The sequence below is a fragment of the Anoplophora glabripennis genome, unplaced genomic scaffold, assembly GCF_000390285.2.
Source record: "Anoplophora glabripennis isolate ALB-LARVAE unplaced genomic scaffold, Agla_2.0 scaffold1786, whole genome shotgun sequence".
Taxonomy (NCBI): domain Eukaryota; kingdom Metazoa; phylum Arthropoda; class Insecta; order Coleoptera; family Cerambycidae; genus Anoplophora; species Anoplophora glabripennis.
In genome coordinates, this window is record NW_019417887.1 from 9,891 (window position 1) to 30,105 (window position 20,215).

Consider the following 20,215-nt stretch of genomic DNA (forward strand, 5'->3'; position numbering starts at 1 on the left):
ACCCGGTTTTAACAAAGGAGTCTTCAATAATAAACAATACATGTGATAATTTTCGGTTACGATGAAATATGCAAATATTTAATTTAGATAGAATTCCTTGTTATACACGTTTATGTACCTACACAATAAAAATAAGTAATAAGATGAGTCACTGCTATTAAGGTTGGTGCTGTTATTATTGTATATTATGTATAAATTCTCCACATATTTCAACATATTTATAAGCACAGAATAAAGTAGTCCGCCACTGAACCCAACCAGTCAGCCGCACGCGAGTTTGATGCGTTTTTCCATCTCTATATCCATCAATAGGCAAGAATTGACAACACAGAAATTAGTTGGTGAATTAGATAGGACTGAGGTGAGTACAAGATTAACCTTATTTTGGTTTATATTCACCGAAAATTGTGTGTCGTTATTAGCTCCTAGGTTAGGTTGTTTATTTATGTATGTGATTCAATGAATTCGGCTCTTGCGCAAGCGTGTGTGAATCTATCTTGGTCTGCATGCAAGGTTTCGCCAAAGGCGTGCGGTTGGAATTTTTATTCAAATTATGTAACAGTATTAATAGATTCCTAGCAAATACATCGCTTAATCTTGAATTATTATTATACAAAAACATGTAGCATGTAGTTCTTGAACAACTCACGTGTATCACATAAATAATACAGAAATAGCCTTATTTTTAGTTTTACACTCTGTTTAACAGTACCGTTTTAATCTAAAATTTCAGGTAATAAAGTGTTACTTTTAGTCTTTCTGTGTGTTTGTGTGTACGTAAGGTTTTGTGAATACACTTCTTGAAATACTAGTCGTGGACTGTAAACTTTAGTTCGTTTTGACGAATTAAAAGGCCTGTGTTTATTAAAAATTATAATTGTTATGTTGTATGTTGTATATTTCATAGCGTGTCCTTTCAGTCCATAAAAACAAGCTACACATGTATTGAAAAACATATTAGGCCTATTTTTATCTAAACCAACAAGAATTTACAGCCTTCGCATGATTTGTTTCCTAACATGTTCGCTAAATTGGATAGGATGTTCCATCTGTAAGCAATAAACTTCTGAATGTTGCTACAATTTTTCTTAAGCACTCTTTTGGATCTTTTAAATATATATTTTTAAATGTTTTGGAAAAATTATGTGTGTACACAAGAATATACAGTTGTTGCCCTTTGATTGGACTCAGGAGTGAATTTGAAAGTAAACGCTAAAGAAAATGAAATCTCAACTGCCGGCGTGGTGTAGGGAAAAAATTGTTGATTCAAAAAATTAAGGAGTAATCTAATTAGATGTTTATTAACGAGCTTGTCTATATACATTTATTTCTTCAGCATAATATAAGATAATTAAATTTTTCTCAGAAATGTTTCCTATTCAAATATATGAAATAGTACAAATATGGATAGCCGGATTCATTGCGCATAACTTTTAGTATTGACATTTTGTTTTATCTCTCGATAGAAAGGGTGGGCGAAGCCCCTAATGTCTGATCAGAAAAATGCATTTTTTTAAGAATTAGCACATCAAAAGTCCATAGTGCTATACCTCATTGGAAGGATCTTTTCATGCTTTATCTCGTGGTAATATGTAATGTCGTTTAACTCAATATAGAAACCTATAGATGGCGTTATTTCAAAAGAATGCCTTTTTATGGATTTTTCTCAAAAATTTTAAATGCAATGCAAATTCTTTACATAAATAAATTCAGCATAAAAAATGTTTGAATATGGTAAAAGTTTGAAATTTCTAACGAAAGAATTGTTTATTTATTGGCGCTATCTTTCCAAGTTTAGGTTGTGTCACGTTTTCTTAAAAAAGTGAAATGTCAGGATAAAACTTTTTATAGATTAGTTTGAAGGACAACAAAATAGCTACATTTTGACGCTAAAAAGAGTTCGATATCTTTTTTTGTTATTCGCAAATTAGTGAGCAAAAAATAAATAATGATAATAAATTGAGGAACACGACGCTAACGAAGAGACATTTAATTACCAAAACAAAATGAGTTTATAAAAGAACCTACCTAAGCACACAGCGAAGATTAAATTCCTGCATTTCGAGCATATACAGCGTGGTAAAAAAGTTCTGCATAAAATTCATATTTTCATTAAACAATTTTTTTTCGAAAAACGGTGAGACCCGTCGATTTTTATTTGATCCAGGGCACCTTGTTATGTGGAAAAAAATTTTTTTTCGATAATCCACTTACGGCAGCGATGACATAATTTTTTTTTTAAATGACAACGCATATTTTTTTCGTTCGAAATTGATGACAGTGATAATTATCTAAACAACGGTGTGAAAATTTCGATGTCTTACATAACAATTTTTTTTAGAAAAATGCACCTTAAGTTCTTGAATGTAATAATTTGCTGTTTACGGATCAAATGCCTTAGAAAAAATTTATTCGGCAGAAAGCATTTCAGATAACTTAAGTTGCAACTGGTGTTATGTAATATTTTGCGGAATTATTCATCAGATATTGTCAGGATCCTGATAAAACTGCAAAATTTAGAACCAAGTTCAACCGCACAAAATCCAAATAGTATGTAGCAAATTAAGGTCGACTTTTTGTCTTCGAGTTTGCCGATAAATTCCTCAAAAAAAAAAGATCCAAAGAAATGTTTACTTGAAAGGAGTAGATTACCTGAAATATTGAAGACTAAAAATCAGTACCGATTTAACATTCTTTGGTGAAATCGTTTAATTCGAAATGGCAAAACTTAGTGAACGCGAAAGAATTGATATTTTGAGGATGATTGGTTTCGGCGATAAGTTACGAACCCATCAAGAAGCTTGCCAATTATTTAATGCAACGTACCCTGACAGACCACCAATTACGCAATCTACGGTTAGTAGGGTACTGGCAAGGTTTGAGGAAACTGGTAGTGTGAAAGATGCTCCTCGTGCGGGTCGTCCTAGAGTAGATGATGAAACTAGATTGAATATCCTGGTGGAGCTCCAGGACAACCCTCATTCTAGTACAAGGTCGATTGCATTGAACAATGATATTTCACATGTAACTGTGGTGAACTTTCTCAAAAAAGAGAAATTTCACCCCTATAAGGGTCACTTGATACATGCATTGACTGAGGACGACCCAGACCGCCGTCTCCACTTTTGTGAAGATTAATGCATCGATGTAACGAAGACACCGACTTCCTCAAAAACATAATTTTTTCTGACGAGGCTACTTTTTATCTTAATGGATCAGTGCATCGACATAACTGCCGGTATTGGTAGAGTTCTTTTAATATCTCATGAGCTGCGAAATGCGCGAAAGGCGTGGCGTATCCCCATAATTCTTCTAATAAGCACGTTGTGAAAACATTGACTCAGAATTAGACCACGTGCCTCATCACAACTAGAAATGAGTTAAGGCGCTCGGGCATCAATAAAGTCAACTAGCGAACGTTTGTTATATATATTTTTATTGTTTAAATTAAAATAATAAATAGGGCATTTTATTATGATATTTGTAATCGGATCAAAGGCTTGTTTACGCTAGATTTCGAGAGAGACTGTGAATAATAGTTGCAATGTTTTTAGGATGTAGAACAATTTAGGCGACGGTCGGAATTATGTTTCTGCGCATATGAAGGTCAAAGCTCATAAGATTTTAAAACATCTCTAAATAATAGGGCGTCGTATTTTAGGCCCGTATTTTTTCGAGGAAAATTTAACTGCTGCTCGCTATTTGGATTTCCTGCGGTTCGATTTGGTCCCAAGCTTAGCAGAGTTATTCCCGAACAACGAGGATCCTGATATTCCTGAGGAAAGAATTTGGTTTCAGCAGGATGGTGCACCGCCCCATTATGGAGTGCAAGTACGGGAGTACTTGAATAACACGTTTACTGGCCGGTGGATCGGGCGACGCGGAACAATCGAGTGGCCTCCGCGTTCGCCTGATTTAACACCTCTAGACTTTTTTTTGTGGGGCTATTTGAAATCGCGTGTGTACACAAACAGACCAGGTGATTTGGAAGAACTTAAAAACCGTATTCGTTTTGAAATAAATCAAATCGACCCGGGAATGCTTGAACGAAGTGTAGACGGCGTTTACACACGCTTAGGACAATGCCAAATGGTACAGGGTGGGCAATTCGAACAATTTCGCTAGACTTTCACAAACATTAGTGTAATTTTACTCGTTTGAAATGTAATTTTGTCAACTTTGTCCTTTTCGGAGCCATTAATAGTGTAAGTAGACAATTATCACATATAAGAACTTAAGATGCATTTTTTCTAAAAAAAAATTGTTATGTAAGACATCGAAATTTTCACACCGTTGTTTAGATAATTATCACTGTCATCAATTTCGAACGAAAAAAATATTGCTTTGTCATTTAAAAAAAAAATTATGTCATCGCTGCCGTAAGTGGATTATCGAAAAAAAAATTTTCCACATAACAAGGTGCCCTGGATCAAATAAAAATCGACGGGTCTCACCGTTTTTCGAAAAAAAAAATTGTTTAACGAAAATGTGAATTTTATTGCAGAACTTTTTTACCACGCTGTATAATCATCTTTACTTTTGTTAAAATTGAATTGTTCTTTCGTTACATAATATCAATATCTGTTTGTTATAGTTTTTTTTATTATTTTCAAGATTGTTATTGACTCACTCATTTTCGTGAGTTTAGGTAGGTTTTTTATATACGCATTTTGTTTTGGTATCTAATTAAATGTCTTTTCATTAGCATCGTTTGCTCACTAATTTGCGAATAACTTGATAACAAAACAAGATATCGAACCCTTTTTGGCTTCAAAATGTAGCTATTCTTCAAACTAACCTATAAAAAATTTTATTATATTTCACTTTTTTAAGAAAATGTGAAAAAACCTTAACTTGGATAAATAACGCCAATAAATAAACAACACTTTCGTTAGAAATTTCAAACTTATACTACTTATATTCATCAATTTCTTGTGCTGAATACATTTATGTAAAGAAAACTATATCATTACAGGGTGTTCTGTAAAAACAAATTGTATCTACAAAATGTAACATTCAATTTTTTTTAAGTACATTTCTGAAATCACAATAAAATTTCTTACAATTTTGGCCTAGACAATAATTGTTTTAAGTTTAGAAGTAGACAAAATATGGTGAAAACTGAAACAAGACAAAGGAAATGTCATTTTAAGCAAAAAGTTTCCTATAAACATGTATCCGAAAACGCTTAGTAAAAAAGTTGATAAAAAAGAGATAAATGTACGTTACCAGAAATCCATTTTAGAAACGTAATTGTTTTTTATACCTATTTAAGAAGCTATTTAAATAAACAAATTTGTACATTTAATTTATACATTAAAAATCAAAAGTGGCTCTCGGTTTTTATTGATACGTTGTACCAATAATTAAAATATACAACATTATGTTTTTCCCACATGTTTTTCACTATCTTCCAACTTCCAAGATTCAGTAAGATCTCAACTACGGTGTTATACGATTCCTTCTGCAATTTGCTTGGTTTTTTATTTTAATTGAAATAATCTGTGAGTAAAATTTAAAATTAGTCCATGGCACTTTTGATTTTCAGAATCTGTATAATCAAAATATTCAAAATGCATAAAAATGTTTATTGCTTTTTTTGGATCTTTTAAAGTGCTTTTTCAAAGAAACATTATTTTATAGAAAATGTGAACATTTTATTAGATAAAAACGCTGTGAATAATTTATATTGCTTTCTAATATGAATATTGATATCAATAAGACAAATACATGTGACATTTAGATCATACCTTTTGGAGTTATTTAAAAATATGTATGTTTTAGGCACTGAACATTTATCACCCTGTAACATTTTTGTTAAGTGTTTTCGGACCCATATCCATAGGAAATTTTTTGCTTAAAATAGCAATTTTTTACTCTTGTTTCAATTTGCCTCCAATACTGTGTTTCATATTAGCACCTGAATACAATAATTGAACATCTTGCTTGTTTTTTTCCAAATATAGACATAATATATTAAAATTATTATTAGCAAAACAACAAAAAATGTATTAACTTATCTATAAATTATTCATATTCTATAATTCAGATCAAGGCAAATATTTTATTTAATTTTATTCTCTAGCAATGTACGAGTATCCTCGCTTTTTATAGAAAATAGCACACTAGTTTTTTCTTAAAGGTGGTATTCCACAAAACTTCCTATTCCTTCCTCATTTTACCACAGTATACAGAATAACATTTAATTCTAATTTATCTAAGAAATAATTAACATTAATTGCACTTTCTAATTCCAAAAATTAATTTTAATATGGAGAAATCCCTACGAATCTAGGGTAAAGAAATTAATCGTTATGTAAAATGCTAAAATCGATACAAGTGGTTGAATATTACTCTAAATAATGTTTATTAAATAGTAGTGACTAATATCTTCTGTACGATGAATCACAAACATACTTATTACACCTTATCAAAGTTAGAGTAAACTACATAAATAAAATAAAATGAGTCATCCGGGTGGCATATACCTAAGGTGTTTCAGGATTAATGGGCTAAACTTACAATTTCTATTTAATTGGTAAAAATATGGTTGACTTACTTTTGATTAGATTAGTCTAAATTTCATCACTCTACATCAGACGCCTTCAGAGATATCTTAGAAGCATGGGCGTAGCCAGGAGGAAGCAGGAGGGTTTGCAGCCCCCCTCCCCCTCTAATTCTTGCAAGTTTTAAAAAGTGTTTAGGTTTTGAAATTTTATATCGTTGGGTTGCTGATTGTGTGACCTTTTTTAGAATCAAACGAAAAAGTGTTTAGGTTTTGAAAGGCGTGCGTTTTTTTTTACAGGCCTCTATAGAGCTTGCAGCCCTAGGCCCACCCCCAGCACAAATCCTAGCTATATCCATGCTTAGAAGTGTGAAATTCTGTTCAAATTCATTGAATCTATTTTCTTATTTGAACCACCCGATAGAAATTATAAGTTTGGTCGACTAATTCCAAGACACCTAAAATGTAAACTTTTTTAATTTTAAATTTTCAGATCTTTTAATTTGAATTAATAGTGTCTGATCCACTTCCAAAATTTTTAATTATAAATTTACTAATTTTTTTGCGAAACCTTAGATTTTGTATCAAAATTTTTTTTATTTGTTTAGGTACAGTGTATTTCGAAATAACTAGTTTTTTTGCTCATTTTTATCTTGCCAAATATAGGTAAGATCTGCAACTGTGAAATATAAACATTTTTGTTTCCCTTTCTATAAAGGCGTTATATCATCATCATCTGTTTCTCAACTGCATTGTGTTTTAAACTTGAACTGATTAAGTTAACTATCCTGGCATTCGGAAAATAGTGATTTTATTTACATATTTAAGCATGTGCAATAAATGACATCACAGAGAGAGAGACCATGATTTTCACAAAGAATACGTTTTAATAACTACTGTGCTGTGCATTTTATCAAACTTAATTTTGAAGACTTTCATAGTGCGTACAATATTTGTTGAGATAGAATTCCAAGAAGACCCCTGCGTCACTTTCTTGGAATTAACTGCAATGGACACCCGAGGTAGAAAGACACTGTGCGTTTTCAGTGTAATTTCTTAGTAAAATAAATCAAAGGAGGTGAAAAATAAAAGAATTTAATTCCCAATCGAAGTGTAGGTATCGTGTTTAACTTGTATAATTATTTATAAATTATAATATTCTGAAAATAACACGGAAAATTTCAGGGCACGCCTCTGACGGGTAAATTGTTACAGTAGTTCCGACAACAGAACATTATTGGCTTATTCTTTTCTTGAAATTCTCAAACTTAATTTCTGAAATGCATCTATGGACTTTCTATAATGCTTCAATATAGTGTATGACAAATATCCAGTTTTGAAAAATCTAATCTTTATTTTTAATAATGAGCAAAGTCACATGCTAAAAAGTAAAAATGTGCATCATTGGTGTTGTATGTTGGTAATAAATATGATTTTTAAATTATAATTTTGTATTTAGATACTAAAATAGAAATGATAACTATTGAATATGCTGTCAATATTTAACATTTTTATTGTTAAAATGTCTTCGGAACAATCAACATTCATTATCGGTTATATTTCAGAACTCTAAGATGTCACAATGTAAAGTTTGGTTGGATAATTATAATGGACAGTACTATCCCGGTGCACAAATACAAGGAAAAGTTATCTTGAACTTCAATGATGAGACTAAATTAAGAAGTAAGTATTTAGAACTTTTTATTCATACAGCAAAATTAATTGAAATGATTTAATTTCTCAACTGATTTTGTTTCTTGCTACTAATTTGCTATCGTTCTCATTACCATAGATTAGTTTATATGAAAATTCATGTAAATTTGATATACTAAGTACTTCTCCATCATTTCCATTCACGGACGATACTTAGGTATCGTGTCTCCAAGTCAATTAATAAGTAAAAAATTAGTAGGTACAACAAAAAGTACTATTCATAATATAATGTAGTAATAAGTAAAACAACTTGCACAAGAAACATTGTCAAATTCACAAAGAATGAAAAATGTAGTTAAATAAAATAACTATACGTGCAAATCGTAGGCAATATGCGTGTATACTGGACATGATATCACACAATTCAGATATTAAATTGAATTTAGATGTCACATTATTTTATATACAGGAGGTTTTAAAATGAGTTTAGTTCTAGGGAATTGACAATAAAATATGACATGGGATCTGATCAATGGATGGAATACCAAAAAAATTAAGCAGATAAAGAATATAAGGACGGCCAAACAGAATATAAAGACTGAAAATTGAACTTATTTTAGTTGTCAATATGTTGTTGTCAATCGCTCCGGATAAAGTTCATCAGATCCAAATGAAAGATACTTTTTTTGAACAAATTCAATATTACTAATGTAAAAAGCTTAATAAGGATCTAAAATTAATGAGCAGTATTCGAGCTTAGATCTAACAAAGGCATAATATTTTTACAGTATTAAGGTCTTTGAATGATTTAATATTTCTATTTATAAATCTCAATGCCTTCCAAGCTACTTAGACAACATGATCAATATGACGTGAAATACAGAACTTTCAAAAATAACCCTCAAATGATTCGTACAACTGTATTGGATGATGTTTGCATTTACTTAACACTTTAATTAATAAATTTATTATTAATGGGTCAAATTACAAGTTTACTGAAATATTCCTAAAGATTGTGGGTTTGATTGACTCAAGAGATGTAAGAGATGTAGATTTTAACTTCATACAAAAGCCTCTTGCTTAACATACTGTCAATGAATGAATGATTAGCGGAGCCAAGTTCGAACCCTGAGGAACCAGCAATACAGCTTCATTGGTTTTGGATTTGAACCATTAAATGTAATATATTGTGTTTTATTATGAAAATAGAAACCAAAGAGTAATTCTTCATTAAACATACAGGGTGATTCATTTATAATGGCATTAATTTTAACGACGTATTCGAAAGGCCTAATAAAGACAAGACAAACGAAAAAGAAAATTGTTTATTCGACATTTTAAAAAATAAGCAAATTATGGGGTAAACTCCCGTTAATTCGTTGCCCTAACGCAACAGGGAATGCGCCAGCGGATCGTAGAACGTTCGTACGTTGGAGCGAAACAGCTAATTTCTTTAGTCGTTTTGAATTTTGTAATTGGTCTCAAAATCAAAGTGCAGCGGATTCTAACTTTATTAACAAAGTGCCATGAACGGATATGAGTGTTTTTTAGCCGTACTGTCATTTTAAATTAGTAGGTACCATAATACTCTGAAAAACAATAAGGGATACGTATTACAAATTGAACAATTAAATGAACATAATACCAAAAACTCATATACAATTATAAAACATAGGTAGTGAAAACGTTAACAATATTAAAAATATTAAATTGTAATAACCTAACATTCGAAAATAATTATTATCCTTATACATTTGTTTTTATTATCAAATAAATAATACTTGTTAATATTTAATATGTAAAAATCTTATTCATTGATGTGTCTAAGTAAAAAGCTGTTTATTTGTTGTTGTTCACTACGGATTAAAAACGTATTAAAAGCTAGGTTAATGACCGAATATTACGGTACGTCAAGGTTGAGTCTCGATAAACCTTTGTGGATCAGCGATCAGGAGCAGTCCGAAAACGGATTTAAATAATGATTTGAAAATATTGTTTTCAGCTTAAATATTCATTTTTATTCGTATTCATTCATTTTTCTCTACCTTACCTTAAAATTAATGACATTATGACAGAATCACTCTGTATATTAAGTTTTTTAATAAAACTGATTGACGTATTTTGTCGAAAGCCAAAAGTCAACATAAACTGCATCCACTACAGGAAGTAGTGCAATATGAAGCCGCTTTGATTTATTAAAAAAACTATTTAAGGTAACAGATAACAATACCTACGGTAGTTTGCTACATAAAACTTTAAAATTGGGTATACATTGACCCTCTTCCTTAACCAAGGAAGTCTCTACAATTTCAGAGATAGATTATGTAAAAAACATGGTGGACAGAACAAAACATAAACACAGTCATATTAGGTAACTCGGCACAAGATTTGGACCAGGCTGCTGTTTTTTAATAATTGTGTCATTGCCAATATTATTTCTTCTTATATAGAAATTTAATACTTAAACAAGAGAGTATTTACAAACCTGAAATGTTATTTTTAATAGGAGATACGTCCTGATGAAAAAGCAACGATAGCTAAAAATTTTCTTTAATAAGATTAATGCCATTATTGCCAGCTATTACTACTAAGCTCAACATCTGAAGCAAAGTCCATTCGGACTGATCATTCTTTTATCCTTTAAAATGAGGTAATTTTTCTTTGACTGGCAGCAATATGTACGGTAGCCAAGAATTTATACACTTGCGCAAGAGTGATTTTGATGCAGTGTAAACAATGAAGGTGAAAAAAAAAACATCAATTAATAATGTTTCTTTACACTAGTATTTTGGGATACCATAACTAATAATAAACACTAATAAGCCTAGTGGAGACAAAACTGTAGTCATCAAGTAATATTATTAGTGTTTATTGTTTTATTGCAATTGCGGATAATTACAATAATCATGAATTGATGGATATGCTATTGATATACGATAAATACATATAGAGAAAACAAGTGTAAATACGTGACTCGATTTCCACTTCACCATACACAAGATCTTTAACAATAGAAGCTTAGAGGTATAGCTACAAATTTAGCTTGGGGTGTGCCCAGGACTACAAGCTCTATAGAGGCTTCTAAAAAACATAAAAAATATATAAAATTTAAACAACAAAGATGATATTTTTCTGCCTACGCCCATTAATAGAACATAACCAACTTTAAGAAACGAACACAAGCAATTATTGGATAATTCTGAATGTCTATCCGAATTGTATGGTTTACACTGATTGAAGAACAGTTGCATCCATTTCATATGAAATGGAGTCCAACTACAAGATCATCTTCTAGTGAAGACGTTTGCAACTGGTTATTAGAACATTATCAACAACGCCAGGCTTTCTTACCGCAATTTTATTTAAAAACGAAGTTATTTTTATCCCCAATGGAATTTTTAATTTCCAGAATACGCACCAGTGGTCTATAGAAAATCCCCATACCGTGCGTCGTACTAATTTTCAACATCACTACTTCATTAAAGTTTGGGGGGCTGTGTGAACAATTTTTAATAGGGCCTTTTGTATTTTCAAACCACCTGACTAGAAATTAGTGATTCTTTAATTCGACAAGCTCGCTCGACGAAGGAGTTGACAGCATCGAACACCTACTGTAATGTCAAAATACCGCATGTCAATTTCCTCTCGATTACAATAATTCGCATTATGTTTATACTTTTTTATTAACTAAGAAAGTCAGTATTTATTTATTACTTTTTTACATTATATTGTTTAATATAACAAGATATAGAAATCATTTCCAAGATTGTAGACACCCTGTATGTACCCTACTTATGTTAGTACTCATCAAATAAAATGCACGTCAACTGTCGAAATTGAGTAAGCTCCACGGAATGGAGCTTGAAGGATTATTTGTTGCAATTTTTTGTATACCTAATACAATAAAAAAGACTACTTTTTTAATTTCAGAATTGGTCGTAAGAATTGTATGTCATGAGCACACGGAATGGTTAGGGTCAGAAAGCTACTATGATTCTGAGGAAAATCAACAGAAATCTAGAGATACTCTCTTTAAGGGCGATAACGATGCTTTTTCTACAGAATTAATTTTATATGGGGGTCGTAAGTATATACATAATTAGATGAGTAAACCATGCAATGTTCCCCGAAACCAATTCAAAGAAGAAAGTCAGAGTTAAACAAGTTTCTCAAAACTTGATTCGACTCGATGGACTTTCACTTTTAGGTGTCTATCATGTCGTAATTTTTTAACTGTTCGACTGCTTAGAATGCCTTTTCTTTTATTAACGTCCTGATATGGGATTTCTGGTTTTTACAGAACCAATTGTAGACTACTTGATACTCGCCAGTCGTTCAGTTTCGGGAAATGTTCTCTTCTGCTCTAGATTGGAACGTTCGAAGAGCTTCTCAAGTCGGATTTGTTTTTTATAGTTCCGTTAACTTGTGTCCTAATAACACCAAACTTTTCACCCAACTTTTTAGCAGTGGTATTGAACTTTACATTTTCCACGATAAAATCTACATATTTTATCTTTAAAAGACAGCCCTTTTATTTTTAACATAATAATTGTAACAAAATCGGAGTTGATCTAGCATAGCCTATTTACCGCTAGGGTTTATGAATACTAGTGAACTTTTTATTGCTGCACAATCTGGGAAATTGCCTTTAATAATTAGGGAATTTATACAATTTTACCTAGGAAGCCTCGAGAAAATTAGGCATTGGGTAAGTCCGAGATAGATATCGCACATTTCGAAAAAATTTGCATTATGGAAAACCTTTAATTTTCTCTAATGTACGTAAAGAACTTAAATGATGTTTAATATATTATAAAAATATATATTTAATAGAGGAATATTACGAAATACATAAGAAAATGCAATAATAGAAAAAGAAGATCAAGACATAACCTTATTCAAGCTACCACTAACATGTAATTCATTGAAACTCTTGTATTTATATGTTTTACTAGAGTTTCAAATATGTTCAATTTCAATTCGGAAAATCTCTTGCAATACTCACCTTTAGAGATCACGTATACAGGTGAACCAAAACCAAAACACACATCAACGCAAACATGTGCCGTGATACAAAGTCTGTCCACTGGCGCAATCAAAATGAAATGCTCTTTATGGTCAGAAAACTGATATAACTTCGCTGCGGCATATCTCCGTACGCCGCATCTATCCGGGACTTACCCTATGTGTATTTATTAAAACAATGTATGAAGGGTCTCAAGAGGTGAAGGGTATTTTTTCAAAAAGGTTTTCAGGAAGTGGCCGTGATCGTTTTATGGGAATGCCGCAATTAAGGGAATATTGATTTTTATTTGTATAATTGATTTTGGGAATTTGAGATCTGAGAACTTTTAAAGGTGACTGTTTTTAAAAGGTGGCCGAAAATAGAGATTTTACATTATTTAATTTTCGAGTAAGGGGGTCATTTTGGTCTTTTCATAGGTCATGAAGTAAAACCTGAAAAACAAACAGTATCCCAAAACAAAGTTATTTTCGATTTTCTTTCAAGAAATTATTATTTAGTAAATTAAAAAAAAAATTACTTCTGGAATAACTTGAAAAGTGTTGAAAATTTCACAAACATTCAAAGGATCAAAGTTATAGAGCATAAAATTCTCTATAAAAAAGATTTCTAGTGAATTTTTTTGTACAGTGCGTTATTTAGGAAATATTTAGGGATTCTTATGCAAATCAGCCAGAAAAACACGTATGTCAATGCGGCACTGCACTAAATGTGCGACTACTCTTTCGTTTCTTGATGAAAATGCATGAAACTTCAAACGTTCCTTCTATGTACTATTTTACAGGGAAACATAATTTTTTTCTTTAAGAAAACTATGTGAGATCATCGCGAGTAGAGCTTAGTTGGTAGTCGAACTTTGCGCTTTTTTACAAAGTTATTGGGACAACCAATCATACTAAACCAAATTGGACAAATATATAGTAATATAAAATCAACCGTAATATTACATGCGTTTTGTATAAATCGATCCCGGCAAAAATTTGCCTGTGATTTATTTTATTCATAGCTTTATGCTATAAGAGCTGGTTCCACTATTTTTCATCCAGACCGAAGAAAACATCTAAGTATTGCGTCTCAGTTTTTTGAAACATGAACGGGACATCCTGTATAGCATATGGATTTATTAAAAATCATGAAACTCTATTTTCATTTAATATTTTCAAAAGTTTGAGAACCACCCGAAAAAAGCAGCAGGAATGAAAACACCCGCAATACAGATTACCGGAGAAGAATACAGCATTAATACTATAGCAAATTGTAGCTCAGAACCTGCTCTTTCCATCTATTATACTGGTTTTCTACCTGGATATTTGGGCAACCATTTTCCGATGTGAAAAGGTATGAGTAATTCAATGTCACCTGAAGTACTGTCATCAATTTTGACAATAAGACAGATCTGATAACTTTGTTCCTTTGCATGTTTGTGAAATTCCTAATGTTTTTCAAGTTATTCACGAAATAAGTTTTTTTGCAACGAAAGAGTAGTGCAGCGCAGATTTGAAACACGTGTTTTTCTAGATGATTTGCATAAAAATCGTTACTTTAGGTAGGTATATAAATCCCTAAATATCTCCTAAATAACGCACTGTACGAAAAAATCTATAGCAATTTTTTTTGTAGAGAATTTTATGCTCTACAACTTTGATCTATTACATGTTTGTGAAATTCTCAATACTTCTCAAGTTTTACGAAATAAGTTTTTCTGCAGTTTTCCGGTTATTTCCCGAATTTTCCCGGTCCGCCCCCGTGCAGAACAATTTTTTTTCCTAATCTAGCCACGTGCAAAAAATTGTGCAGTTCGGCATTAATGCCATCTTTAAATAGAATTTTGACTAGGGCGATAGGATCATAAAGAGAAGCTGTTTAATGATATTTTGAATTAATTCACCCAAAAACCACGCATACAATCTACTAATATGTTCCTAGTTACATTTAATAAAAAGTCAGCCTCGGAAACAGTCATCTAAGTTAAAATATTCTGCTTCAAAATTTCTCCAGATATTTATGTATTATTTTTATTAATTTAGTATCTGGAACAACTTCACTATCCACTGGGCAGCACATTTATCCATTTACTCTTAACTTACCCAACAATTTGCCTGGTACTTACCACTGTGAATACGGATCTATTTCATATAAGCTCGTAGCTGTTGTAGACCGACCAATGGCCTTAGATTATGAAGACCAAGTCATATTTGTAGTTGTAGCTCCTGTTGATCTGAATCTTCTGAGGAGACCAGAGCTACTGGTATATTACTAAATAAAATAGTTTTACAATTCATGAAAAAAAAAACAATTTTAGGCGCCCAGTTCATATTCCGACGATAAAACTCTTTGCTGCTGGTGCTGCGCTCAAGGGCCTATATCTTTGGATGTTGACCTACCCAAGAGGACTCTTGTTCCTGGAGAAACTATAAATGTCACAGCTCGGTTAACTAATATGTCGAATACTAACGTTGAAGGAGTTGGTTTTGAAATGAAACAGGTAATTTTATTCATTATATCGCATAAAATTGTAATCTCATTTAAATTTTTACTCCTAGAGAATTATATGTCTAGTGAATGAACCAAACAAAGAAGAGAAAGAGATAGATAATATTCTTGTGGATGTAAACGAAGTTGGCCTAGGAGCTCACGGAGAGCATACTTACACTTTTAACGTTATGTTACCGATGAACGTTCCCATTCCAAATTTTTCGCAGTGCAGGCTTTTCAAAGCCGAATACGTTTATAAGGTAATTAAATTGATTTACTTCTTTTTTCCTCGACTGATATTGTTAGTTTTATTCAGTTATTGTTATCAAGTTTTATTTAAGTTTGTAAAATATAGTTCCTGCAATATTTGTCGAGATAAAATTCCAAAAAAAGAATAAGCCAATAAAGTTCTGTTATCTGAATTACTGTAACAATTTACACCGACAGCGGCGTGGCTTGAAATTTTTCGCCAATATTTTTCCACCGCGGGTGTCGAATGCGGGTAATTCCAAGTGACGCAGGGGCTTCTTGGAATTCTATCTTAACAAATATTGTACGGACCATATGTATTTGTGATCAAGATAGTATTCAAAAAAAACTAATAGCGTGTAGGTAATTCTATCGACAACAAACTTGACACACTAAATTTATTTACCATTATCAGTCTTAAGAATACCCTAATATCATTCTCATTAAAACGTCATCAAATATCAAATGATGACATCGATGAGGTCTCAGATTTTCTAAAAATTTTACAATATTTTAAATCCTTTTTCAAATCAAACCATAAAATCATAGTTACTTTCATTCATGGTGATACAGATATATATACTATCGTTCTTAATACAGGGTGTCTCACGGTGACGGCCCATTAGAATGATTTCAGAGACTACTTCGATTTGAATTTTGAAAATTTGGCATACCGGGTTTTCGGGCATGCCCTTCTCAACTAATGGCGTCCACGTACCACTTTCGGTTATACCGGAAGTCGCCATCAGCAAAGGTTGGAAGTTTTATGGTTTGATGGGATCATACGATGATGCCCTCGACCATGGCTTAAAGGTCAAACTTGAAGATTCTTTGCAGCCCCATTAAGTTAAGATCAGATCTTTATGGACCAACTAGACTAAAACAAAATAAATATCTATGTATGAAAAAATTTCATAGATATCCCGATAGCAGTGAAAACATGAGAACGAAATTTGAAATTGCAGAATTATCAATTGGAAGACAAATCGGAAACATGTTTATTCTACTGAAATATCAAGAAGTATACTGTCCAAAGAGATTTATTGCAGCATCTTAGGAAAGTATTCCTCCATAGTGAAAATGTCTTTGGCCATGAATAGTATTTATAAATTCATTTAAATATTATTCTATTATTGATTAAATACGAGAAAACTGAACAAGCGCTTAAGAAAGACATTTCAAATATTCCAATGCTTAATATTACTATATTGTCCACGTACTGTTGTTATAGGTATTCGTTTTCATTGTATGTTTAATATACCTAGTTATGTTTCATATTAATTAATAGTTTTTGCTTTTCTTTTTACCTGGTATTTACATATTATTATACGTCAGTTATTGTTGCAGCATAATTATAAATTTATTAAATGCATGTATTATGGCAAGGAATAAATATATTAAATAAAAAAACGATGGCTAAGACATCTACAATGTCTACAGTGCTACTAAATTCGCGTTTTTCTAATGACTACTGACTCAGTCGCTGTTACCAAACCATATTTGTTTGAAGCAGCATTTTCGTCCAGGTTTCCCAGTCCCAATTACTACAACTATAGTAGGGACGACTGACAAGACATTGGTAATGCTTTCTCTATATTTATTATATATTCTCTATATCTTATCGACCAGTTGCCAGTGTTTTCATTACATTATAGAGAATATTTTAAGAATGAGAATGAGAATCATCGATGTCAAATTAGGCCGACAGTCCCAACCTTAAAGAAATGTTACTCATTTTTAATATAGAGGATGTTAAAATATAAAAAATAATAATAATTTTGACAGTATTTTGAAAAATATTCCACCAATCAAAATTTCAGTAACCATGCTTTTCAGTCAAGCATTCTTTTTATAGTCACCGATAAAAAGCACTAGTATATGTTGTATTAGCTAACTAAACCTGGTTTTAATTAATTTTTTGATAAGTTTGACCAAAAGTAATGAAATGTCGCTTAATTTTAAGCAAAAATTGTAGAAAGCTGAAAGTGAAAATGCCGAACAAGAACAATCTTTTAAATTACTAAACAGAAACATTAACTTAATACAAAGTATGGGTAACCACTTTAAATTGTCGATATGTAGAGCACAAAAGTTTAGATAACATTTGCTCCGCCGCTAAAAAATAAATAGCCTTCTATACCGATGAACAAAAAACTAATATTAATTTTGAAGATTAGTTAAATTTCCCGCCTGATCAATGAAATGATTATCCAAATATTCGACTCGTTTTATAGATTGAGATGCTCACAGTATACCGATTTATAACAGTAACTTAGTTAATTCAAAGCAATAATATTTTTAAACATGTGATATATTATTTCTTAGGTTGTAGCTAAGCTGCCTTCTGTGCACAAAAATTTAGAAGTGTTCATGTATCCAGAAATAGGAAATATACAAATTTACCAAGAAGGGTACCCAGGTGGATTTAACCAAGGAGGATTTGTACCTGGAGGACCACAACCTGGCTATCCAGAAAATCCAGGCCCCCGTTATCCTCCTCCAGTGGGAGGAGTTCCTGTTTATCCTCCTCTGGCTCCAACAGCTCCACCGTCCGGTAAGAATAGACATAGGATAAGTGCAATATTTATTTTTTGATTAGTTCCGATTTTTATATTACAAATAGGCTATTTTATATAGTATCAGGAACTAACGCTCAACACTAAGATTAATTTAAAGATTTTTTGTATACATTAACCAATATTCAAAAATAATAATTTAAATTCACCAGTAGCTCAAAAATATACACTTTTAAACGTAGTCAACGGAAACATTCCATTCCTGTGCCTATACTGAAATTTGTTATATTTACCAGTAAATGAGAACCAAACAAGCATATAGATAAGAGTCCTTGACTGTATAAAAAATTAAATAATACTCTATCTTATATTTACTTAACATTTTTTGTGGACAAGGAAATCCATCATGGAGTCCCAGAATTAGGTTATTTCGCGGCTTGAGACTTCGGAAAACTAGCAAAAACCCTTCTCTTGACATTCATTTTTTCCACTCCGCCATCTGTTAACAGTGATCGGTAGGCAACTTGTCTCTCATGCCACGTTCTCCTTCTGTTCTTTATTTGATACAATAGGTACTGTTAATAATTTTTTCCATCGTCTTACATTTCACGACAAAATATAACATGGATCCAACTATGTTGTCTTTATTACCATAATGTTACATTTAACATATCCCTCGTCTCTTGCCGCATTTAAGAGAGTGTATACGAGAATATCTTGTTCTTCACATTACGTCCATAGTATGTTAAAATTTGTATCAGGTGATACCCTTCTTATCCATAGTTCGTTTTAACCTAAAACTGAAGTCAGGTATCAGGATCCTAGACCATCCTCCTTTCCTTCCTCACTCCATTTATGTTGCCATAAGTTCATAGACTTCTCCCTCTACATAACCTGTACACTTCTAGAGCAATTTATCTCTAAACATTTTGTATCACGCTCGCATATTCGGACACAGAAAGAATATCAGTCTAAATGGGAGTTCGATATAGTTGCTAAGAGTGGATTTTCTGTAACGAGATATGTGCTATTGAATTTAAATTGAACGAATTAGAAAACTAGTTCATTTAATCAATACCATATTTTTGAGCTATAACAGTTGGATACGGTAGAGCATTGTCGGCTATAAAAACAAAGTGATCACCAACCGTATCTGTAATGTCTAAAGAGTCGTAGAATATCCTGGAACGCATACTCCAAGTAAAATTGGTCAGTCTTGGTTCAAGGTATAACAATCAAAGACGTTCGTGGACCATGTATAATACCACCTCACACTACTACTTTTTGATGACAAGTTAAATTTAAACTGTGCTGCTTGCCAGATCAACCTATCTTTAATTCTTCGCCACTGTTATTCATTTCAATTTTTATACTTCTTTATTACTAGAGAGCGGACAATGTGTGTCTTTAACCCGAAGAATAGGTCAAATTTTGGTAGAGATGTGTACGCGTTCAAAAATGTATTGTGTATAAACTATGCAAAATATAATTATTATGTATAGCAAATATATCGTATTATCCTCGCGAAGATTTGTACCCTTTATTTAAAATCCATAAATCGTGAACAGGTTAAATAACGAGAAAATAATTAAGTTAATTTAGTTCTAAAGAAATGAAATGACACTCGCGCCCATCTCTAGTCTATCCGTCGACATCGGTTGCGTTTATCGAATTCCTATTGGTCAGAATTCAAACTGCAGCCCTGTTATGAATGGAGCGTGAGTTGGACTATTCTATCATGTGCGTCGCCTGAGGATATTCGTTACATTGACTCCTAATTTCCAATTAAAAGAA

The 20,215-nt window shown here is 31.9% G+C and overlaps 1 protein-coding gene across 1 annotated transcript in view; it reads left to right on the forward strand.

Moving 5' to 3' along the window:
* The first annotated feature begins 239 nt into the window (after positions 1-239).
* The window catches only part of LOC108916113 (arrestin domain-containing protein 3-like), a 23,391-nt gene continuing 3,415 nt past the window's right edge, over positions 240-20,215 (forward strand). The window contains exons 1-7 of the mRNA XM_018722315.2: positions 240-361; positions 8,071-8,188; positions 12,089-12,241; positions 15,209-15,429; positions 15,484-15,666; positions 15,725-15,916; positions 18,231-18,459. Coding sequence (XP_018577831.1) covers positions 281-361; positions 8,071-8,188; positions 12,089-12,241; positions 15,209-15,429; positions 15,484-15,666; positions 15,725-15,916; positions 18,231-18,459 — 1,177 coding nt within the window. The 5' untranslated portion in view covers positions 240-280. The remainder of the gene's footprint in view (positions 362-8,070; positions 8,189-12,088; positions 12,242-15,208; positions 15,430-15,483; positions 15,667-15,724; positions 15,917-18,230; positions 18,460-20,215) is intronic.